This window comes from Etheostoma spectabile, chromosome 4 (assembly GCF_008692095.1).
Source record: "Etheostoma spectabile isolate EspeVRDwgs_2016 chromosome 4, UIUC_Espe_1.0, whole genome shotgun sequence".
In the NCBI taxonomy this organism is placed as follows: domain Eukaryota; kingdom Metazoa; phylum Chordata; class Actinopteri; order Perciformes; family Percidae; genus Etheostoma; species Etheostoma spectabile.
In genome coordinates, this window is record NC_045736.1 from 20,179,768 (window position 1) to 20,200,838 (window position 21,071).

The 21,071-nt window shown below is 38.6% G+C and overlaps 2 protein-coding genes across 2 annotated transcripts; both read right to left on the reverse strand.

The window, feature by feature from the left end:
* Window positions 1–1,432: 1,432 nt before the first annotated feature.
* On the reverse strand, window positions 1,433–9,543 carry LOC116687284 (tripartite motif-containing protein 16-like protein). Its single transcript, XM_032512550.1, has 7 exons — window positions 8,937–9,543; window positions 6,073–6,162; window positions 5,717–5,950; window positions 5,457–5,628; window positions 5,265–5,354; window positions 3,192–3,260; window positions 1,433–2,325 (listed from the first exon to the last, which is right to left on the reverse strand). Exons 1-7 carry the CDS (start codon window positions 9,408–9,410, stop codon window positions 1,778–1,780), a joined length of 1,677 nt encoding a protein of 558 aa, XP_032368441.1. The 5' UTR covers window positions 9,411–9,543; the 3' UTR covers window positions 1,433–1,777.
* A 742-nt stretch (window positions 9,544–10,285) lies between these two features.
* On the reverse strand, window positions 10,286–20,195 carry strip1 (striatin interacting protein 1). The gene is made up of 20 exons (XM_032512547.1): window positions 20,030–20,195; window positions 18,911–18,980; window positions 18,732–18,806; window positions 18,408–18,542; window positions 18,141–18,261; window positions 17,842–18,017; window positions 17,621–17,748; window positions 17,349–17,531; window positions 16,875–17,095; window positions 16,712–16,777; window positions 16,542–16,605; window positions 16,354–16,425; window positions 15,951–16,025; window positions 15,437–15,534; window positions 14,895–15,021; window positions 14,681–14,781; window positions 14,505–14,571; window positions 14,282–14,386; window positions 13,967–14,171; window positions 10,286–11,606 (listed from the first exon to the last, which is right to left on the reverse strand). Exons 1-20 carry the CDS (start codon window positions 20,135–20,137, stop codon window positions 11,359–11,361), a joined length of 2,445 nt encoding a protein of 814 aa, XP_032368438.1. The 5' UTR covers window positions 20,138–20,195; the 3' UTR covers window positions 10,286–11,358.
* Window positions 20,196–21,071: the final 876 nt, after the last annotated feature.

Genomic DNA, 21,071 nt, shown 5'->3' on the forward strand with positions numbered 1-21,071 from the left:
TGTCTCTAAAAAGGAACTTTTGCTTTTCATTAACTGAAGTCCACCTTACGTTAGTTACCTACTACACACTTGCAAAGGGAGGTGTAAGGAGAGGGGTATTCAGTTTGTTGCAGGGTTTGACATTAACTTATTGAGGAACTTGTCCTTTGGACAAGTACATTTACGTTTCACTTGTCCATGCACAAAAGTCACTTGTCCGGGTAAAGATTTCTTGTTTTATAATTATTTTTGTGTTTTGCTAGTGCAGAATTCAAACAAACCATTGAAAGCATCCAAACACTAGCACAAAACCGGAGGAAACACAATCAGACTGAACAGGAAGCTAATTCACCAATTACAAATTTGAATGTTGAGTGTTTTTGCACTTTGCGTTTATTTGACAGAACAACCATTGTGTTCTCTGTTTTTGTTCTAGCTCGACTAAGTTTAAATGGAACCACAGTTCTTCTGTCATTATCCTGCAGACCCGTGTCCTTATTCCTTTTGTCACTGTACTGGAAATCTTTTCTCAAGTTAAACTAGTGCACAAAGACATGAGCACACAACACTCCTACATCTTTCCATTAACTTTGTATGCAATTACATAGCTTACAAATTCAGAACTTTCTCCCTCTGTTGGTAGATTTGTCTGTTTATTTTTCATCCATTCATCAATTTGAGTGTAAAGAGCATTGTCATGTAGAAATTTCTCTGTTTGTTCAAGTCTGTAAAGTATTCTTGTGTAAACAAACTGTTCTGAAGATAGATTTTTACCCATGTCTTTAAGTATATCAATGTCTTAAAAAGTAACTGTTTTAGCAGTAAATGCAACATAAAGTAATAATGAATGTGATAAATGCACTTTTTTCACTAGGACTACAAAAAGTAAGCATTTGTTTTTGTGGTCCTCATAGTGTAAAAGCAATATAATAATAATGTTATTAAACTGCAGAATAATTAAATAAACTTTAGTGTCAGTTAATAGCAATGATTAGGAACTGCTTTGACTCATCCTAACAATTGCTGGATTTTGTGTGTGTGTGTGTGTGTGTGTGTGTGTGTGTGTGTGTGTGTGTGTGTGTGTGTGTGTGTGTGTTGTGTGTACACTATATAAGGGTGTGTAGATTCCTTCTTATTACCTGTAGGTGCAGGGCCTTACTGAGCACGTTTCAAACACCATACAGGAGACCAATTATAAATGTCCCTTTACAGTGTCTTTGTTTTCCTCTTTCTCTTTCCTCAGTCATATTATGAATGTATAATACTGACAATTATAGTAAAACAAAATGTGAACATCACCAAAAATATTAATAATAAAGAGTGGACAAGCAGCTGTTGGATTTCTGGATTTTTTTTCTCTACCTTGCTAAAAAGTGAGTCAACTCGGTCATGGTAAAAAGTAAATTTATAAGTTTACATATGAAATCTGATCATGACATAGTCAGTAATGTTAATAAACAAGTGAGTTAAACTAAGATTAAGCAGGTTAGCATGCTATCATTAGCCTTTAGCTCAAAGCACGAAAAGTACAATATGTAAGACCAACATTGGTCCATAATCCAAGCATGTAAGTCACGGATATTCTTCAGAATATCAGTGAAATATATATATTACATAGTTTAAATTCAAAGTTATTTCACAATAAAAAAAAGCTAAATTAGATTTTGTATAAGGATGGTTATGCTGTTAAATGCAGCTTATTTTGGGGCTCCTTTATATTGGGAAACCCCCCAAACAATCAAAAGACTGCAAATGAGGAGATTCAGTTGTGGCCCTGTCTATGAACCCCACAGGTAGTTCACAGTCTGTCCTCTTTCAAATCACAAATCCTGATGCGACATTTCTCTCCAAGCCAGAAGCCTGGATACAGAGGCTCTGTGAATTTAGCTTTAACTTTGTAAAGAAACATCATACTGTCTGACACCTCGTAGAATGACAGAGTTCCGTCCTTAAACTTCAGATAAACGCCAAGCCTGCGCTGACTTGGGTATGTTGTCAGTTGAATGCTGTCAGCTCTGTGGCTCACAGAGTAGTTTGTGGAGCGATCAAGACTCCAGGAATTTGCATTGCCCCCAAAAGCTGACAGTGCAGTGCGAGATTTCCTGTCTATTCCTTTGTAGGCGAGGGCGATCTCAGCCTTATCTCCTTCCACCTCTATCTCATAGTAGCAGCGCTCCGCCTGCAGCCCCTCTCTGCACAGCACCTGCCGTCGATGGATGAACCTATCCGGGTGACGAATAGCTTTGCCCTTAAATTTGAGAGGGCTCAGCCTCACCTCTTTGTTGTCATCATCAATAAACAGGTCCTCGTGAGCTGTGGTGGGGTCCAGGCTGAGGCCACATGCATCTGAGATGATGAAGGAAAACATGTGAAGGTAAAATTAGCACTTGGAAAACACAGTTGGAGTAGGCTCCATCTATCTGCTATGCAGTGGTGCAGCAAGTATTCCTTCAGTAAAAGTATCAATACTACAATGTTTAGCCTACTTAAAGTAAAAGTACGTAGGTATATCTGCAAAATGTACTTAAAAAGTACTCGTTTCACAGAAACTGTCCCCTACAACTTATGTATTGTCTGCCTATATGACATTATAAGATTGTTGATACTGATGCAGCAATGTGTAAATTACATTTTCCTATTGTAGCTTCTTAAAGTGGAGCTAGTTTAAACTACTTTTTACTGTATACTGTTAGGCAGTTTAGTCTACTTGTTCCCAACGTAGGGGTTAGGCCCCTCTAAACGGTAAATGTGAGGGGGGCCGTGAGATAATTAATGGGAGATGAAGAAATAAAAAATAAAGTTCTGCAACACGCAATGTGTATCTATTTTTTGATTTTCTGGAATCTTTGCTTTTTTCTTGAAATATCAGATAATTTCCCCTCTCAATACCTTTGGTAGAATAGCTAACAACACATAGACCTTTGAAACTACATACTGCTTTTATTTATTTTTTAAGATTATTTTTTGGCATTTTTAGGCCGTTATTGACAGGAAAGCATAAGACAGGAAAAGGGGAGAGAGAGTGGGGATGGCATGCAGCAAATGGCTACAGGTTGGAATCAAACCCACAACCACTGTGGTAAGGACTAAGCCTTTGTACATGGGGAGCAAGCTCAACCAGGTGAGCTACCCAGGCACCCCACATACAGCTTTTTTATAAGGAGTTACAAGTTAGTGAGCTGTTAGTCCAGTACATAAGAAGACAAACTCACACTCCAGGAACTCTGCTCTGGTTTTAGGCTCCATGTTCTGTTCAGTCAGAGTGTTGACGCCAGAGAGACCTATAAGATCATTTTAGAGAATCATTATGTGTTCCTACTGTACAACTTTAGCTTTGTCATAGCATGAAAAGCCTTTATTAATGTGATCAATGACACCTCTGTTTCTATGATACATAAAAAATATTTGTCTTAAGTTGCATTAGGGTGACCAGATGAGAATCGGTAAAATTTGGGACGAGACGGACAGGAGGCTGGGTGTGTGTGTGGGGTACCATACATTTTAAAACCCTGCACCAAAAGGTATTATAATTTTTATTCAAGAATTTGCATCCCTTGGTAATCCTGCAGTAATCCATTGGGTGTTTCCTTACCATGTCCCCCCGGTACTTGCTGAGATGTTTTTGCTTCTTAGCTACGTGTTCATCGGGTCCTGGGACACCAGCCTGAGCCTCCATTTCAACAATGAATGAATAAAAAAATAACAATGCGTGTTATCAAAATTTGTGCCTACTGCTGCAGCCAATGAGCAGCCGAAGGAAGCTGGCTGGTGGCTGCAGGAGGACTCATTCACCATGAACGGTTTTTAATGTTCTATCAGACTATAACTAGACCTACTAGAGAGTCTGCTCTTGAGATTTTGCTCTAATTTTTGGGAATGTTAGGGCAGGATTCGGGATTCGGGACAACTACTTGGAGCTCGGAAATGTCACAAATTTTTCGGGATGTCTGGTCACCCTAAGTTATATAGTCAAACTACCCTCCAACGCTTAAGGGTAATCAAAAACACATACTGTATATACTCTAGCTGAAGTTGACATAACTTCCACAATAATACTATTTAAAACCTTTGGAATACATCTAATTTAGCCTTTTTTGTAATTTATGCAATAAAGAGTTGTTTTTGTGCAATAAATTGTGCTGTTTTACACAATTGTGGTTGGGAGTTTTTGTACGTGGTGCTACACACCTGAAGCTAATCAGCCAATCAAGGATCAAACACATTGAGCCCTTTTAGTAATTAAAGAGTATTTTCCCTTCATTTTGGGTATTTACCAAGTGTGGTAGAATTTCCAGCTTACACACTACTGGTAAGTTGAGCCAAGTTGAGACCTAGGTCACATTTAGGTCACTGACTGGTCACAGGTTAAGGCACAACAAGTCCAATATGGCATCACTTCACCACTAGTCACTGGATCAACGACAGTTCATTTACCGGATAATCACTGGAACATCCGTCGCCGCCAGATTTTCCACCAGTTGTCCCTCGCCTTGTAAAACTCTGTTTGTTTTGGGAAACATCAACAAACTTCGAGCTAGCAAGCTATTCGCTGAAAATGGCAGGTATTGAAGAAAATTTGGCTCGTGCAACAAGGCAGGCCTGCTTGGTTATTTGGGGGACTGATTGTAAAGATTTACAAAGAATATGTTCACGGCATTTACTATCTGACTGGGACATTTTTGGACCAATTGGCAGGGATTTGTTATGGACAAAATGCACAGAGTGATACACTGGTAAGAGCAAATCCTGTTTGACCATGTTTCTAGCTCATTTAAATAGCTCATGTTACTGTATTGTGTGAACAGTTTACTTCATTTTATATTTTATGTGGCGTTTTCTTTTGCGGAGTGCAAATCAAATCTTCCACCGAAACAAGTTCCTTCCCGAGACCAATTTTGCAGATGCATCGTCGCTGCGACTGGAGCTTAGCGCCGCCAAAGATGATTGTGATTGGATTACAGCGCCAGTAATATCTTTGCATTCGTTGAAGGGTAAAGAGGGCTCTTTTTTTGGTACGAAGCTTCAGCACTAGCTAATACTTTCAGCCCAACATGAGATAAAGGTTTCTTCGGAAATACAGAATACTCAAAGTTGGGGGTCGAGATTCATTAAAGTCATCAAAGTTCCAAAACAATTCTCCTTCCATTTGCTCTCCAATAATTCTCCAACAGGCAGTGTTTCATATGGCGGTGGAATTGTTTTAAGCTAATCCAGAGGAGATTGAACGCCTTGCTCTGAAGTTAAAATACAATGTATTTCTATGTCTAGCAGTTTTAAGTACGAACCATGGGACTGCGCGGTACTGGCTTCCCGTATTTGCTGTATGTCGTCCTCCTCTGTCTCTTCTTCTGATTCCTGCTGCTCTCCAATGTCGGCTATATTGAGTAAATAGAATAGAGCCAAAATACCATAAAACTGTTTTTTTTTAAAGTAAAATATGATTGATGTCAAATATTTCTACATGTCAACAAAGATACATACCAGTTGAGAGATTGAGGCAAATTCTTTGTCGCAAAATTCCTCCAGTTGTTTCCCAAGCTGTTCGACAGCTTTCTTTATAAACGCAAAGGGGAGGAGTGGCTCCTCTGAGACCTCTTGGACAAGATGGAGATGTTGTTTTTCACAGAGGTGCCGCAGGGAGGGCCACTTCTGTGAAGAGAAAGGATTGGAAAAGAGACAAAAAATGAAGAACTCATCCATCACCAGATCCAAGCAAAGTTTTTAGTGATAGGATCACCTGCAAAAATTGGACATCGTTGTCGGTTTGTGCCAGACGATTCAGCTCAGCTTCCCTCTTCCTCATTTCCTCCATCTTCCCCTGCAGGGTCTGTAGGGAGATCTCAACCTGAGCTGCTGCCTCCTCCTCGCGACCTCTGATCAGCTCCCTCACTGACATGTAATGTCTCTGGAGGGAGTCAATGACACCGGCCAAGACGCTCTCACAATAGTCCTGTGTTTCTCTGGCCTCCTCCTGTTTTATACACAAGTGTGTGGGATCAGTTGGGTCCTGTATCCTTATGTCAGACGTCTGCATTTGCACTCTGGGACACATGAGTAGCCTACATGCAGTATAAAGACATGTGTTCTCCTCACCTGAATCTGAATCTTCCCCATGTTCTCCCATTTCTCTTCTTGCTTCTGGAGAATCTGCTTGGATTTTGTTTGTATGTTCTTCAGCTCCTCCTTCAGTGTGTATTGGATAGAAACACGCATTATTTATTTAGTTCCGTGAAAATGGTTTTGGCCATGTCAGTATGATAAAGCTTGTCAGTTTGGCATCCTTTTTAAGTGTATAATGTTGTGTGACCTGGTCAGTTTAGTGGCCTTTACTCCACCATATTCAACATTTGATTCATTCATGTTTTTCTACAAACTGGCCGTGAAGGTGTATTCAGAGGTAACTGATTACCACCGTCTTCCAGAGTATATTAGATAAGTGGTTGGAAGTTTGGACTGAAGCAAAACTAAATCTGATATAAATTAAGTTTTTTTTCAACCAAATTTATTAGGAAATGCATAATTACAGCTGATCCAGTCGTTTTTCTAGGTGAAGGTGTGGCACAGGATGAACTGCAATGACATAGATCTTCCACACCTCAGACCAGTGACTGTGTACATGGCAGAGCCCTGTTTTAAGGAAGCCAGCGTGTCTTAAGCATAGACTGTAAATTATATATATATATATATATATATATATATATATATATATATATATATATAAAAAATATCAATATATATACAGTCTATGGTCTTAAGTTAGGACGTCACTTCCTCCTTCACCTATCGACCTGGGCTAGCTTTACGTGATGGCGAGAGAACTGAACTGACTGCATTTTGATTTTGACACGTAAATAAATGTGACATTTTATGTCTGTATCAGACTGAAGAGGAAAAAATGTTTGATATACCTGTCAAAAAATGTATAAAATATTTAGGTATTCATATCTGCAAAGACTATTTGGAACGTCAGCATCTTCATTTTTCATCTAAATTGAAGAAGACTAAAACAATACTGAACTTGTGGCTTCAAAGAGACATTTCTATTTTAGGAAGGATTCTTTTGACTGAAGCAGAAGGGATTTCAAGATTTGCCTATCCTGCCCTCTCTCTCAATATCCATGATTCAACTTGTAAAGACATAAATACCATGTTTATAAATTTCGTATGGAAAAAAAGACATCACCATTTAAAAAAAGCAGTGCTCTCTGGCTCTAAGGATGAAGGTGGATTTGAACTTTTAGACTTTTTGGACTTGAACTACACTTTCAAGGTGAAATGGTTGAAGGAATGTTTAAGAGCACCAGAGTCTTTGTGGTACTTTATTCCCAATAATGTGATTAATAAAGTAGGAGGTCTTACATTTTTGTTGAATTGTAACTACAATATTACAAGATTGCCTTTAAAACTATCCCTTCTTTATCAACAAGCTCTATTGGCATGGAAGCTGTGTCATTCTCACAACTTTTCTTCACACAAAGCTATCTTGTGGAATAGTGAATACATTACTAAGAGGAACAAGTCACTTTATTAGCAGAAATGGATTGATATAGGTATTATTTTTGGATCTTTTTGATTGTAATAGCCAATTATTTAACTATGAATCCTTTCTCAGAGAGAAGGCATTCCCGATTACGTTCAAAGAATATAACTCAGTCTTCAATTCTGTCCCTACTGGCATATTAGAGTTAATGAAAAGTTATAAAAAGCAAAATGAAGCTCCTGATTTTAATTTTACTCTTTATATAAACAGTATAAATATTATGAGCAGGAATTGTACAAATAAGCACATAAGACAATGCTTTCTAAATTTAAAGAAAATAAAAAATATTATATAATTCTTACTTTAATGACATTAACTGGCATAAGGCGTGGCTTGTTCCTTTTAGATATTGTATCTCGAACAAAGTGAAGGAATTACAATTGAAAATATTGCACAAAATATACCCTACAAACTTGTTCATCTCAAAATTCTTGCCAGTCGACAAGTATTGTAGTTTTTGTAAGGCAAAAGAATCAAAAGAACAAGAATCGTTAATTCATGTCTTTTATGGTTGTTCATTTTGTATTACATTCTGGAAAAGTTTAGAAATGAATATGATTTCTAAAACAACACATACTATCACTTTGGAAGGGAAACATATTATTACATTGTACGAATGTAAAGATAGAAATATATGTAATATTGTTAATCTTTTTTTTTTATTGGGGAAATTTTATATTCATAAATCTAAGTTCTCCAATTCAAAACCCCTGCTTTAAATTATTCCAAATGGAAGTTGACACATATTTTGAGTCTCTTAATTTAATAACAAATAAAAAAGCTGTATTTATTTCTGATATATACTCCAACCTATTTAATTAATAACTTTTGTTGTCACACTTTATACGTCTTTGCAAATCTGTCACGGTCTTATTTCCTTTATTTTTCTTTGTCTTTTTATGACTACGATTTTATGCTTATGCTACTTTATATTTTTTAATTTATCTATTTATTACTATTGTTACTTGAATTTTTATAAGTTGTAATTTTCTTCATATACCTTCATATTTTGAACTGCGATGTCTGATTGTCTGTATTGTTATTTTGTTGATAAAAAATAAATAAATAAAAAAAACACGTAAATGTAAATGCAATGGACTGGGGGCGCTGTTTTTATATTTGAATATTGTCCAGTGTACAGCAGATTAAGTCTTTGAAAACAAAATGTCAAATACTCTTTTCATTTTTACATTGTCCACTTCAGCAGGGTACAACTTTGGAAAAATACAGCTTTTCCATTTTTATTTGAATATGGTCATAGAACACCGATACACGTAGTAAACTAAAATGCTAGTTGGAATATTATATTTAAACTCTTTCCAACAGCGTGTTAGTAGCCCAGCCTTCAACTAACAGACTTTACAGACGGTTAAGTCTCCTTGCTGGATTACTAACTTTTGTTTTACTAAAAGGTTACCTGTTTCCTCCTCCTTTCCTCCCTCACCGACCCAAAGGTGTGTCCCCTGTGCTCAGCTTGAGCACACACTGCGCATATGATCTGCTGGTCGGTGCAGCAGTAAATATCCAGGGGGCTGCTGTGCCTCACACACAAAGTGCTTCCTGATGATGTTCCTGTTTTAGTCCAGCTTCGGGCTCTCTTCGGGGCCTGCTTTGACTCTTCTGAATGCTTCCTCTTCTCACTGGCAGCCTCACGCCTCACCAAGTCAGCTAGAAATGTGTTCCTGATCAGCTGTGGTCTGGAGGGAAACCTGTGACCACATTCAGGACAGCTGCAGAGACGGTTCGTCCTCTCGTCATCAGCAAAGCGGTCCTGGATGCACTGCATGCAAAAGTTATGTCCGCAAGTAATAGTCGTGGGGTTTCTGAGAACCTCGTCGCATATTCGACAGCAGAGGCGGTTCATCCTCCCAGGGATGCGAGGCTCTGCCATGTCTGAGTGGAGAAAGGCGGGCTGTCACAAGTTTGGTTTCACTTCCTCCTCAAGTGATTCAGTCGAAAACGGTGTGGTTTCCTCTTGTCAGAGATGGGTGTGACTAACGTTTGAAATTATTGAAGAAGGGAAGGACAAAGAAAGAGCAATGGTGGTGTCGTAGTGCTTTTTGGCCTTTTATACCAGCTATCACATCAGTACATTTTGAAGCAGGCCTAAGTTTTGTTTTGGGTAAAAAGTTGATAAGCTTTTTTACATATATTCAGTACTTATACTCTTATACTTTCCACGTCCTCTCTCAGGTAGATCTGAGCATTATCCTTTGTGAGTACCAACCGATGTGCATTAACAGCATCAAAACTGAGAGGTACCCAAAGGTGGCATTAGATGCTCTGTGAGATCTTTACATTTCTTTGAGGGTGCTTTGGTGCAAGTCCTCCCCCTCGCTCTCTCTCATTTTCTCTCTGTCACTATCTAAAAAAAGGTTAAAAACCTTTTTGTTTGCTTTTTTATTAAACTGCCTATTTTGCATCAGCAGGTCTTATATGACTGCATGTGTTAAAACATTAAAAATTGCTGCAACCAAGTTGTTCACCACTTATACTCTTCCAAGTCCATATTATATTTGATATTTCACCCTAACACGACAGCTGCAAAGTTGCTGATAACGCTCTATCACAAACATTTCGGTTCTATCAAACACAGACAGACTGTTCAGAATCTACATTACATCTACTTACGATCATACAACAATGTCTGACGTTGATAAAAGCCAAGAGACTGACTCATTTTAACATTTCCGCTCTGTATCTCCACTATCCCCGTCAAAACAAGGTCAAAGAATAATCTTTTGAAAAAGAAAGGCCACATGAATGACAGTATCATTTTATTACAGTATTTAAGTCCATGTAAAACAAAGACATGATAAATAAGTTTCACAATTTACATGTATTCTTATTCCCTTAACCTTTATATTAAAAACAAAACTAAAAATGTAAAAAATAAAGAAAAGACAGGAAACTGGGTAATTGTAACTGGAAAGTAACTGTCTGATGAGTGAAGGTCAGAAACCACTGATTTAAAATCAGAAACTTAAATGTTTCTCTTTTCTTTCACACAATCAAATCATGTGAACATGTGCAACCATTTCTTCCACACAAAAACTAATTAAGATACGAATGTGTTACTCTAGGTTAAAAAATAAAATAAGATCAAGGCTGTATTGTCATGTCCAGTCAGCCAGCCTGGTGGTCAGTGAAGGTCTGAATGGCTGCCTCCATGGTCCCATATAAACGGTGTGTACTTAGGAGAGAAACTCACAATGCAAATACAATTTAAATCATTTGCAACAGAACAACAAAGAGGAAGTCAAGTGAACAGACGTTTGTCCCTTTCAGCTGATAACTATTAAAAAGTAAAACAAGTTTTTATTTGTACACAAGTAATTATGATAAATTCTATAAAGCCTCCACCTAATTCCTTTCATCTCTCTGGAGAAGATATCCAATATACTAAGGAATCTTATATTTATTAACATCCTAAATGTGCTGCCTTTGTTATTCTTAACAGTAAATGCATACCATTTATTCCGAATTAATCTCTTCAAAATTAAGAACAAACTGTCACGTAGTGCTTCAAAGGTAAAACTTACAGGACGTCTTTAGCAGGTAAGAGGCACACCGAGCAAATACCTGTATATGTAAAGGTAGGGGTGGAGTTTAAGTTCACATGTGACATGCGAGATTTCGCACTGAATTATTTGTTAGCTGTTTCATTAAAAAAACTGGGTGGGATTAGTGTGGGGGAGTCAACTTTAGAGAGTTAAATCCATCCGTCAGCTTCAGTGTTTACAGAACATGTAACATACTGCTGAGAGAACTGCTGGTCTGTTGGACTGTTGTCTCAACTCCTGACTAAAACTTTTGTTGATAAAAAGTCATTTAGATTCTCACTGTAGCAGTTCTTCCCAGGAAATAGGTTTGGAGAAGACCTCCCGCTCCAGCCAAAGGTCGTAATTCATTTGGAAGTCCTCAGGCAGGTCCACCCGCTGTCCCAAGACACTTTGCAGACAGTTGTCCACAGGCAGGAAGTCCGGGTTGCTGTGGCTCTTGTCGTAGCGGCGACTATTAAAGCGTTCAATGTTGGCCCGCAGAGCACACTCCTCGGCCTGGAAGTCCCAGGGACGAGCATCCAGATCTGCTCCAGGAGAACAAAGAGCAGCTCATATTTAGTACACTTTGGTCTGCTCTGAGTGGAAACACAACTCACTGGCCCAATCCCAAAGTGAGCCCTGAGGACTAAGGACTAAAGACTCACAGACGTATTGATCTCAGGTGCTAAGTGAGTGAGTGTGTGTGGCCACATGGGCTCAGATACAGTGGGGCTTGAAAGTTTGGGCATCCCAGGTAAAAATTTGTATTAATGTGCTTAAAGAAGCCAAGAAAAGATGGAAAAAATCTCCAAAAATGCATCAAATGACCGATAATATAAATATAAGACAGAACAGCTTGCAGGATTGTGAGAATTACAAGTCAAAACCCACGTTTGACTGCACGATCCATTCAGAAAGACCTAACAGACACTGGAGTTGTGCTACACCATTCCACTACAAAGAGATAATCGTACAAACATGGTCTTCATGGAAGAGTAATCAGAGGAAAACCTCTTCTAGGTCCTCACCACAAAAATCTGCGTTTGAAGTTTGCAAATGAACATGTAGACAAGCCTGATGCATTGTGGAAACAAGTTCTGTGGACCGATGAGGTTAAAATAGAACTTTTTGGCTGCAATGAGCAAAGGTACGTTTGAGAAGAAAGGGCACAGAATTTAATAAAAATAACCTCTGTCCAACGGTTAAGCCTGGAGGTGGATCAATCATGTTTTGGGGTTGTATTGCAGCCAGTGGCACAGGGAACATTTCACGAGTAGAAGGAAAAATGGATTCAATAAAATTTCAGCAAATTCTGGACGCTAACTTGATGTCATCTGTGAAAAAGCTGAAGTTAAAGAGAGGATGACTTCTGCAAATAGATAATGATCCTAAACATACTTAAAAATCCACAGTGGATTACATCAAGAGGCGTAAACTGAAGGTTTTTCCATGGCTTTCACAATCTCCTGACCTCAACATAATTGAAAATCTATGGATAGACCTTAAAAGAGCAGTGTGTGACAGACAGCCCAGAAATCTCAAAGAACTGGAAGACTTTTAGAAGAAAGAATGGGTGAAGACACCTCAAACAAGAAACAAAAGACTGGCTGACTACAAGAAGCGTTTCCAAGCTGTGATACTTTCCAAAGGGAGCAGTACAAGGTATTAAATCTGCAGGGTGCCCAAACTTTTGCAGACACCATTTTTTTTGTTTTCTGTTATTTTGAAAGTGTAAATGATGGAAATAAAATCTAACTTTCAGTGACAAATTATACAAATGTCTAATCTGTCATTTGATGCCTTTTGGAGATTTTTTCCATCTTTTCTTGGCTTCTTTATGCACATTAATACAAATCTTTAACCGGGGTGCCCACACTTTTGAGCCCCACTGTAGGTATAAATGGGATTGGGACAGCACTTCACGAGATCACGTTATTTTGGCAACGTTTAATAACAAAGATGTTACTGACACTTGCCGATTTGGGTATTTTCATTTTAAGTGTGTTGCTTTCCACACGGCCAAGGCAAAGGAGACTGCAGACTGATTTCACATTTTTTCAAATTCTTGTTTTACAAGATGGACAACAGGACCATTCCTTTGTTGTGTGTTGTGGTGATGTTTACCATTTGTAATTTCCGGATTTCCTTATGGTCGCCGCGGTAAACGTCACAACACTTTGAACTGTGGGTAATTTCCTTTGGTGAAGTCTGCATTGATGCAGACTCACGCAAAGGGCTCGGTAATTGTGTACTCAAAGCCTCACGCCCTTTGAAATTCGACATTGGGACAACCCTAAGCCCTTACAAATTTTGCGAGATTGCGCACCAAAGTCTGTGAGTCCGGACTTTGGGATTGGGCCATTGGGTGTCCCAACATTACTGACCTTAATTTGGGCAGATACAAACAATTATTTTCATTACTGATTCATCTGATGTTTATCTTTTCAATTGTTCTTTAAAATGTTAGAAAATAGTGAAATATTCCGTCATAATTTCCTAAACCCAAGTTAAAATGCATAGGGCTGTCCCCTCTTGGTCAACTAATTGGTTGTATTGGTCTGAGTTAAATTCTTCTGTGTTGAAGTGTTTTGTTTTAGTCATGCTAAATCACTTATTTCCTTGCTAACTTATGAGCACGTCTAGTTAACAGAAAATTTAAAGTGGTGCTTTTGCAAAAATTTTTTATTACAGATTTATAATTAAAGCTTTAGTGCGTAACTTTTTATAATATTGACCGTCCATTCAAGCCATTGCCAAATGAGTTGACACAAAGCTAATTATGACTATCAGCTCCACACAACTCTCTGGCTTCCGCTTTTATTTGAGTCCACTTCCTTCTTCAGGCTACAGCTTCTATCACCAGTGAATTTATACGTACTGGCTATATGTTTGTGTTTCCACTCACCGTTCCCGTAGGCCCAGTCGTCATTAAGCCGATGTCGGACCTTTTGGTAGATGGCGGACATGGTCTTCATGTTGCTTTTCCTCCACTGACGTCCCAGGTATTTGGTCTGCACTTTAAGCAGCTTGAGGACATACAGCTGCATCATGGCCTGCTTGACCTTCAGCGCCCTCTTCAGGATGGGAGCGGACTTAAACACCACAAGCATCTGAAAAATGAGAAAAAATGAGCGTTGAGAGCTTCATATTATATTTTTCATGCGTGGATACATGATATTATCCGCCATGATAGATGCTACTTGATGAGTATTGTGCTTACCATTGTTCTGGAGTGCTTCCACTTGGTTAGTTTGTTGAGGATCCTCAGCAGGTTAATACAAGAGAACAGATTCCTCCAGCAAAACTGATTGTTGTCTCCTGCTTCCTGTAAACGACAAAAATGTCCACATTAATAAAATACATTAGTTTATTCCTTTTTTTGCATAAGCAGTCAATTTAGCACTCTGCTTGATCAGATTGCGACAACTATAATAAAAACTCACCAAACTCTCTGCAGTTAACTCCGGGAGCTCATGCACCACACAATGGGGAAAGTCAAGTACTGAAATGCTATTGGGGAAAGAAAATTGAGAGCAGTGAAATAAAGGCAATTTAGGTACACTTTACTGACATTTACTGCAAATGAGATTTTGTTATTTAAAGAGGTCTCTGAAAGTACCTATTTTTAGCGGTGATGTAAGACATGATGTTCTGGTTGAAGAACTTCAGAATGAGGGGGATGCAGTTCGCAAACACCAGGTGTTGAGCCATGTACTCAAACTATGAGATAAGCACACAAAGACATTCAGTGAAGAAGGACATTTTTGAATGACATGAAGAGTTGTTTTACCTCTGTGTGTGTGTGTGTGTGTGTGTGTGTGTGTTCTCTTTACCTGGTAGATGTGGTTAAGTTTGAAGTGTTTTAAAAGCAGCAGCAGGATGGCAGAGATAGCCTTCACAATTATCTCTTTGTGTCGATTGACATCAACACCAAGTTTCATGCTTTGCAACACTGTGGTCCTGCAGAGTCAGAAAAAACACATCGATCGCCTATTAAAGTACCCCTGTGATCCTCAGAGAGAAATCTACGAAATATTTTACTTTGATGTGTCAGGTCAGTCAACATTTAATTTCTTTTATGTTCAGATTGAATTGAAAATATTTCCAAGCATGCTAACCAGACCCTTGGCTATACAATGTTGAATTATTCCTTGATGTTGTTACATGCCCTTACTGGGAAAATGTTCTGATAGAGACACTGCTGCTGCTGGTTCTTCAAAAGACAGTAGTAATTTCCACTTCAAACATAACATTTATTGTAAAAGTGTTTGGAAAGAAAAGTTAGGATAATATCCTTGTTTATAACATATTGTGTGCACTGAAGAAGGAACTGGCAAAGCTGTTAAAACCCTTTTAGAGGCACTGCATCACTTACGGCATCTCCTCCGGCAGTACGTCTGCCAGGATGTTGATGGAGTCGGTCTTGGCTTTGGAAGTCGGAGCTGCTGCGAGCAGGATCTTCAGCAGAGCGATCTGACATTCAAAGAGAGAGATACCATAGAGTCAGTCACAGTCCGACATGGACCGTGTTAGAGTTCTAACATTTGTGCAGCTTTTATGGCAATGTAACTTCCTATCACACAAAAAGTACTTTCAGTGTGTAATATAAACATACTATTGCCTTATTTCAGAGGACATTGTTTGTTTATTTTCTGTGTCTTAACTTGCCTAAATACAAGGAACTGAAACAAACGGAAATATGCTATAACCCAGTCTTCTTTCAGGAGGATTACAGTATATGCTATAATGCAAAACTATTAGGAAACATTAATCCATGTAAACCATTTGAAAGTGTAAATATTAAATGCTGTGTCAAGCAAATTGTATCACGAGTCATATGAGATTATCCACAGTACCACAATGTATACCTTACACCAAACAGCACTAACCATGTATTGAGGCAAACTGGGCAGAATTCCCTGGTAGAGCAGCTCAATGGAGGACATCTCCACCTCCTCTTCCCCCTGATGAGGAAAAGCGAGAAAACAAGAAACATAAAACCCACAAAATAACCACCATGACACCTCAAGACCGTTTGGTGTTAAATCTTCTGCTTCTGCTAAGACTTCACCTCATCCTCTAACATGTGAATTCAGTGCATTGTATGGCTTATTGAGAAGCATATAGGAAAGGATGCTAAAAACTTCATAGAGGATGGAGAACAAGAGAGAGAGCCTGTGTACCTAGAGTAATGAATTAAGATTTTGCGATAGGGAAGACACCAACTTCAGAAATAACAATAATAATAAAAATTCTGTCCAGGTAAATAGGTGAACTATGTGAATTACTTACCCCAGACAGAGGGGTTTTCTGAAACTCCTCCTCCTTTGCAATCTGTATCTCAGCAATAGAGACGTACTTGTGCTGAAAAAAGATGAAAACTTGATATTTAAAACTTTGGCAGCATTATTGCTATTTAGAATCCTTAGCATTCACACTCAAAACTAAGTGTCAAAATATTGCGAGTGGCAATGCAATACCTGCTTTAAGGTCTTAATGCTCTCATGAATTGGCCTAGGCAAGCCAACAACAGTATTTGTATCACTGCAAGACATGCAAAAGAATAACCTCAGCACACACAATACAGTTAGAATATAAAATATATGTCTTGTGTTACTTTTCATTTAAATGAAGCGAGGAGAAAACTTACTTTCCAAGTGTGTACCCAATAAATTTACTTCTACTTGATTCCAGGAAATTTTCAATGTCCTTTTCCCTTTTGGAGCAAAAACAATAATGTCAAAACAAAAAACGGCTGATCATGCGTTTCTTTCTAGATTGTGCACATGAGGAAGGAATCAATAAATAAATACCTGACTTTAGGAGCCCACGGCAGTCCTTTGGGTAAGGATACCCGATCTGAAGGAGGGTGAGGAATAGGCGGAGGCATTACCTCGTCCCTCTCTAGAGGGAAAGTTTCTGCCTCTACAGAGTTGTCATTGTCATCGCTGTCATCCTCATCCTCACGAGAGTCGTCAGCCTTGTAAGGATCCTTTTCGTTGAATGCATCAAGGTTGTCCTGTTTGATTAACCCCTGTATGAGAAACAAGTAGACAGTGAAGACATGGACATATTGTGAGTGGGGCAACAGGCAGAAAAATATTATACCACACTGTAAAAGTGAGATGCTCAATATGTGCACAAACAGTAACATCAGGTAGGATGTACATGGTGTACAGGTTATTTATTGTATTATTACAAAATACTGACTGAAGAAGCTAAATTTGTGTCACGTTGCTACCTACAATATGTTTGGTTTGAGAGCAGGAAGCAGCAGTAATGTCTACCTTGTGTTCACGGCGCGCCCGTTTCTGTTGCTGCTCTATGAGGTCAGATGCAGACGCAGGAGGAGAAGCGGCCCTCATACTGCGAATGACTCGAATGCTGTCCTCTGGGAGAGGGGCGAGACCCAGCTCCACACGCTTATGAACCTTTATGCTTTGGAGCTGCTCAAACCCTCCGAGTGTAAACTGAAACAGAAGAGAGGATTTTAAAATGTCTCTTAACTTTCAGATGTTACTATTTTGGCGTAAAGATGGGAGCATTTAATGTGACTCACCAGTATGCTCTTCCACAACAGCAACAACACCTTCTTCATTGGGAAGTGAGGGGCATGACCACTGCAGAACTTGGTAACCATACCGAAGAGCATGACGGACATCGGCTCGTTGTTGAACAGAGGAGATCCTGATTTGGAGAGGTGGAGTGAAAATAGTTCACCTGGAAAGTTTTGCTTGTATCTTTAACATGACTGCAGCTTTAGATACTGATGAAACATACCCAGTTCTGCTCTGAAGGTTTCCCTGATAATTTTCCATTCAGGCTTGTCGGCTGGGTCATCCTGTTGTATCGTTTCCACCATCAGGTACATTATGTTGAGCAGCACTCTGAGATCTGTGCTGTCAGCAAGGGAGATGGCTGGTTTCCTGACAGCACTGCTACAGGCAGCACTGTTGCTGAAAGGTAAAATATAAATGTCATACTCTTCTCCAGACTGATCATTTTACAACAAATAAAAAAACAGGAATACTCCATTTAGGATGGCTTCTTCGTGATTTGAAAACTGATGGAGAACATACTCAATTTCCATGTTGAGCAGCTCCACGAGAGCAGAGAAGGTCCCCACATCCAGCAGCAGAAAGATGTTGTATCTCATCCAGTACTGCACATCAGCCTCAGAGCTGCACTCTGCAAAGGTTCCTAGAGAGAAAGAAAATGATCCACTGTGAAATATATAAGGCAGGAAAACCAAAACTAGTCTCATTGATCAATTGCCATTATGGCAAGATTTCCCTTTCTACATAATTAATTCATGCTATTAACCAGTTTAAGTGATGTGGACTGACCCTGAGCCATGTAAAGAATGGCTCTGGCAGCCTTCAGCCTCTTGTCCCGGGCTATCACCTCCAGACCATCCAACAGTCGCATGGCATGAGCTCTGTGCTGAGCTGCATCAAGCTCTGTCCACTTCCTATCACAAACTAAGACACAAACCAGGTGGAGATAATAAACTCTCATATATATATATATATATATATATATTATATATATATATATATATATATATATATATATATATATATATCCATCCACTTCATCTTAGATGTAATTAATTGTTTGCAATGAATTAATTAGGACTTGACTGAGTGTATTGTAAGTTAACTACATACCATGTGTTCTAAATTCGACCTCAAAGCACTTCCTATTGAAAGCAAACTCTGGTCCTTCAGTATAACTGTAGAGCTCTGAAACATACATAAAAAAATATATAGAATGAAGATCAGGGGAGCAAAAGGGAGTTAGGAAATCTCAATGTCCATGAGGACCACAGACACACACACACACACACCTGACAGCTCTGCAGCCCACTTGTCTGTATCAGCATATTCAAACTCGAGGTCTGGGGACTCCGACAGACCCTGTGCACAACACATAACACATTTTATGCCCTTATGAATAAAGAAATGATTACTTTAGAGTAGCAGTCCAACTGACTACAAATTGCATTGATTTGACTATCCAAGAGAAAACAAAGTAGTTTAAATCAAATCCACCAGGACCAGCTGCACCATAAAGTATCAATTATAATAATCCATTCTATTACATGGATAATAAAACACAATAAAAGGGGCCAGTCAAAGGCATTATGACTACTTTTACTATTGATATTAGTTTTGCTGATAAAAAATATGTACTTCTACCTAAGTACCATGCTAAACCTTTACTTGTAAGTGTATTTTACATTGCAGTATTTCTCCTTCTTCCAAGCTTTCAACACTGTAAGAACGTATGTCATTTACAAGAACAGACTATTGATCAAGCATCAGTTCATGGCAAATAGAGAAATTCCACCAAATCATATTTACAGTGATTTAGCTGTAATCCTTCTAAGTCTTCTGTTTGTGGGTTATTGTCTGTTTATAAAGATTACAAGTGACCAAAGCATGAAAACATTAATTCTAGATGATGATCTTCTTGCATATGAATTTAGCAGAAACCTTCCACTGTCATGCTAGAGAGCTCTGGCTCACTTTGCTTTCTTTATAGGTGTATAGGGGCTCCCTGGTGTACATATAACTATATAATAAAATTAATGAACACACCAGACCAATACATTACAAAGGAGAAGGCCATGGTTCAACAGGTCGCCAGACAGTTCAGCCTGGCCTGTGACTAGCTAATATCAGCTAGCTAGCCACTGCTGTTCATCATAAGAAATTGCATAATTACATTACATCAGCACAGCTATATAAAAGAAAGACAAAATATAAGCATAATCCCTTTAACCCTGTCAAGAACCTCAGCTGCTGCTGTTAGTTAACTTCGCCGAATAATGTCAGAAATAATAGTTTTGCTAGCATGACAGAGCTAGCTAACGTTATGTGTTAACGTACAGCAGCAGCAGAAAAGACCTCGTCTGTTTATGACTGGTCGGCTGAAAAGTAATAACAAACTTCTGTTTACGTACCTCTGAATCTTTTCTTGGGTTTCGGGTAAATTCGACCCTGCTTTTGTTAGGCAACATAGCTCTCTGTTTATTGTTTACAGGAAGCCCACTGTTCCCACCGACGTCCATTTTTTTGGGAGCAGTGTGCTCTCGCGAGACCAGTTGATCTGCGAGAGTTGGATTGTGTTCTGTTGGTATTTTGTCATACATCATCAAAATGTAGCTACTGCTTTAAAATGAAAGCGTGATTTATGCCCTCTATTTTTATTTGGTGTTCAATTCAATTCAATTGAAGATGAATTGAGGTTTTTGGGGGTCCCTTGGGGTCTGAGGCCCTGGGGCAGTTGCCCTCATTGCCCAGTTGGTGGTATCTAATACTTGCTATCTGTGACATGTGTAATGTGTGAAATGACGTATCACAGCCATTTTCAAATTTAAACAGCAGTTTATTAGGGGAACTGTGCACAGAAATCTAACCGGGTGGTATACTGCTGAAATTATGTTCTTCAAACTAAAATACAGATAGTGTTGAAAATAGGCCTACTTTATAGCTAATCATTTACAGAACTTTGTCTCCACATCAAAAACAAAACCAGCAACAGTGTACAACTGTCAAATCACAGTGGTATGCTTATTTGTTTCAATTTAACACAAGTAAAACTGTTTGCTCCAGTAATAACACATTCATTTGTCTCTATATTAGAGTTAAAATAAGGGTAACATGACTCATCTCTTAAAAGAAAAGAAATTAAAATGTGCTATTATAAAAAGGACCACTGTAAGTATTTTAAATATCTCATTGTTACAAGAAATTAAACTGGGATGAAACAAAGACATTAAAATGTATGCAAAAAGTACAACGGAATGTAAACCCACTAATTAGTTAGTTGCTCATCATGTTAGTCATCTTACACATTTTTTGAGATGTAAAAAGCACTGATTTTACAACTCTCCACCATTGTTGCATACACTGAATATTGCAGAATAACAACCATGTTTCACACAATATCATAATGGGAGAAACACAGTTGTACATGTGAATATAAATTACTAAGTGAGTCAC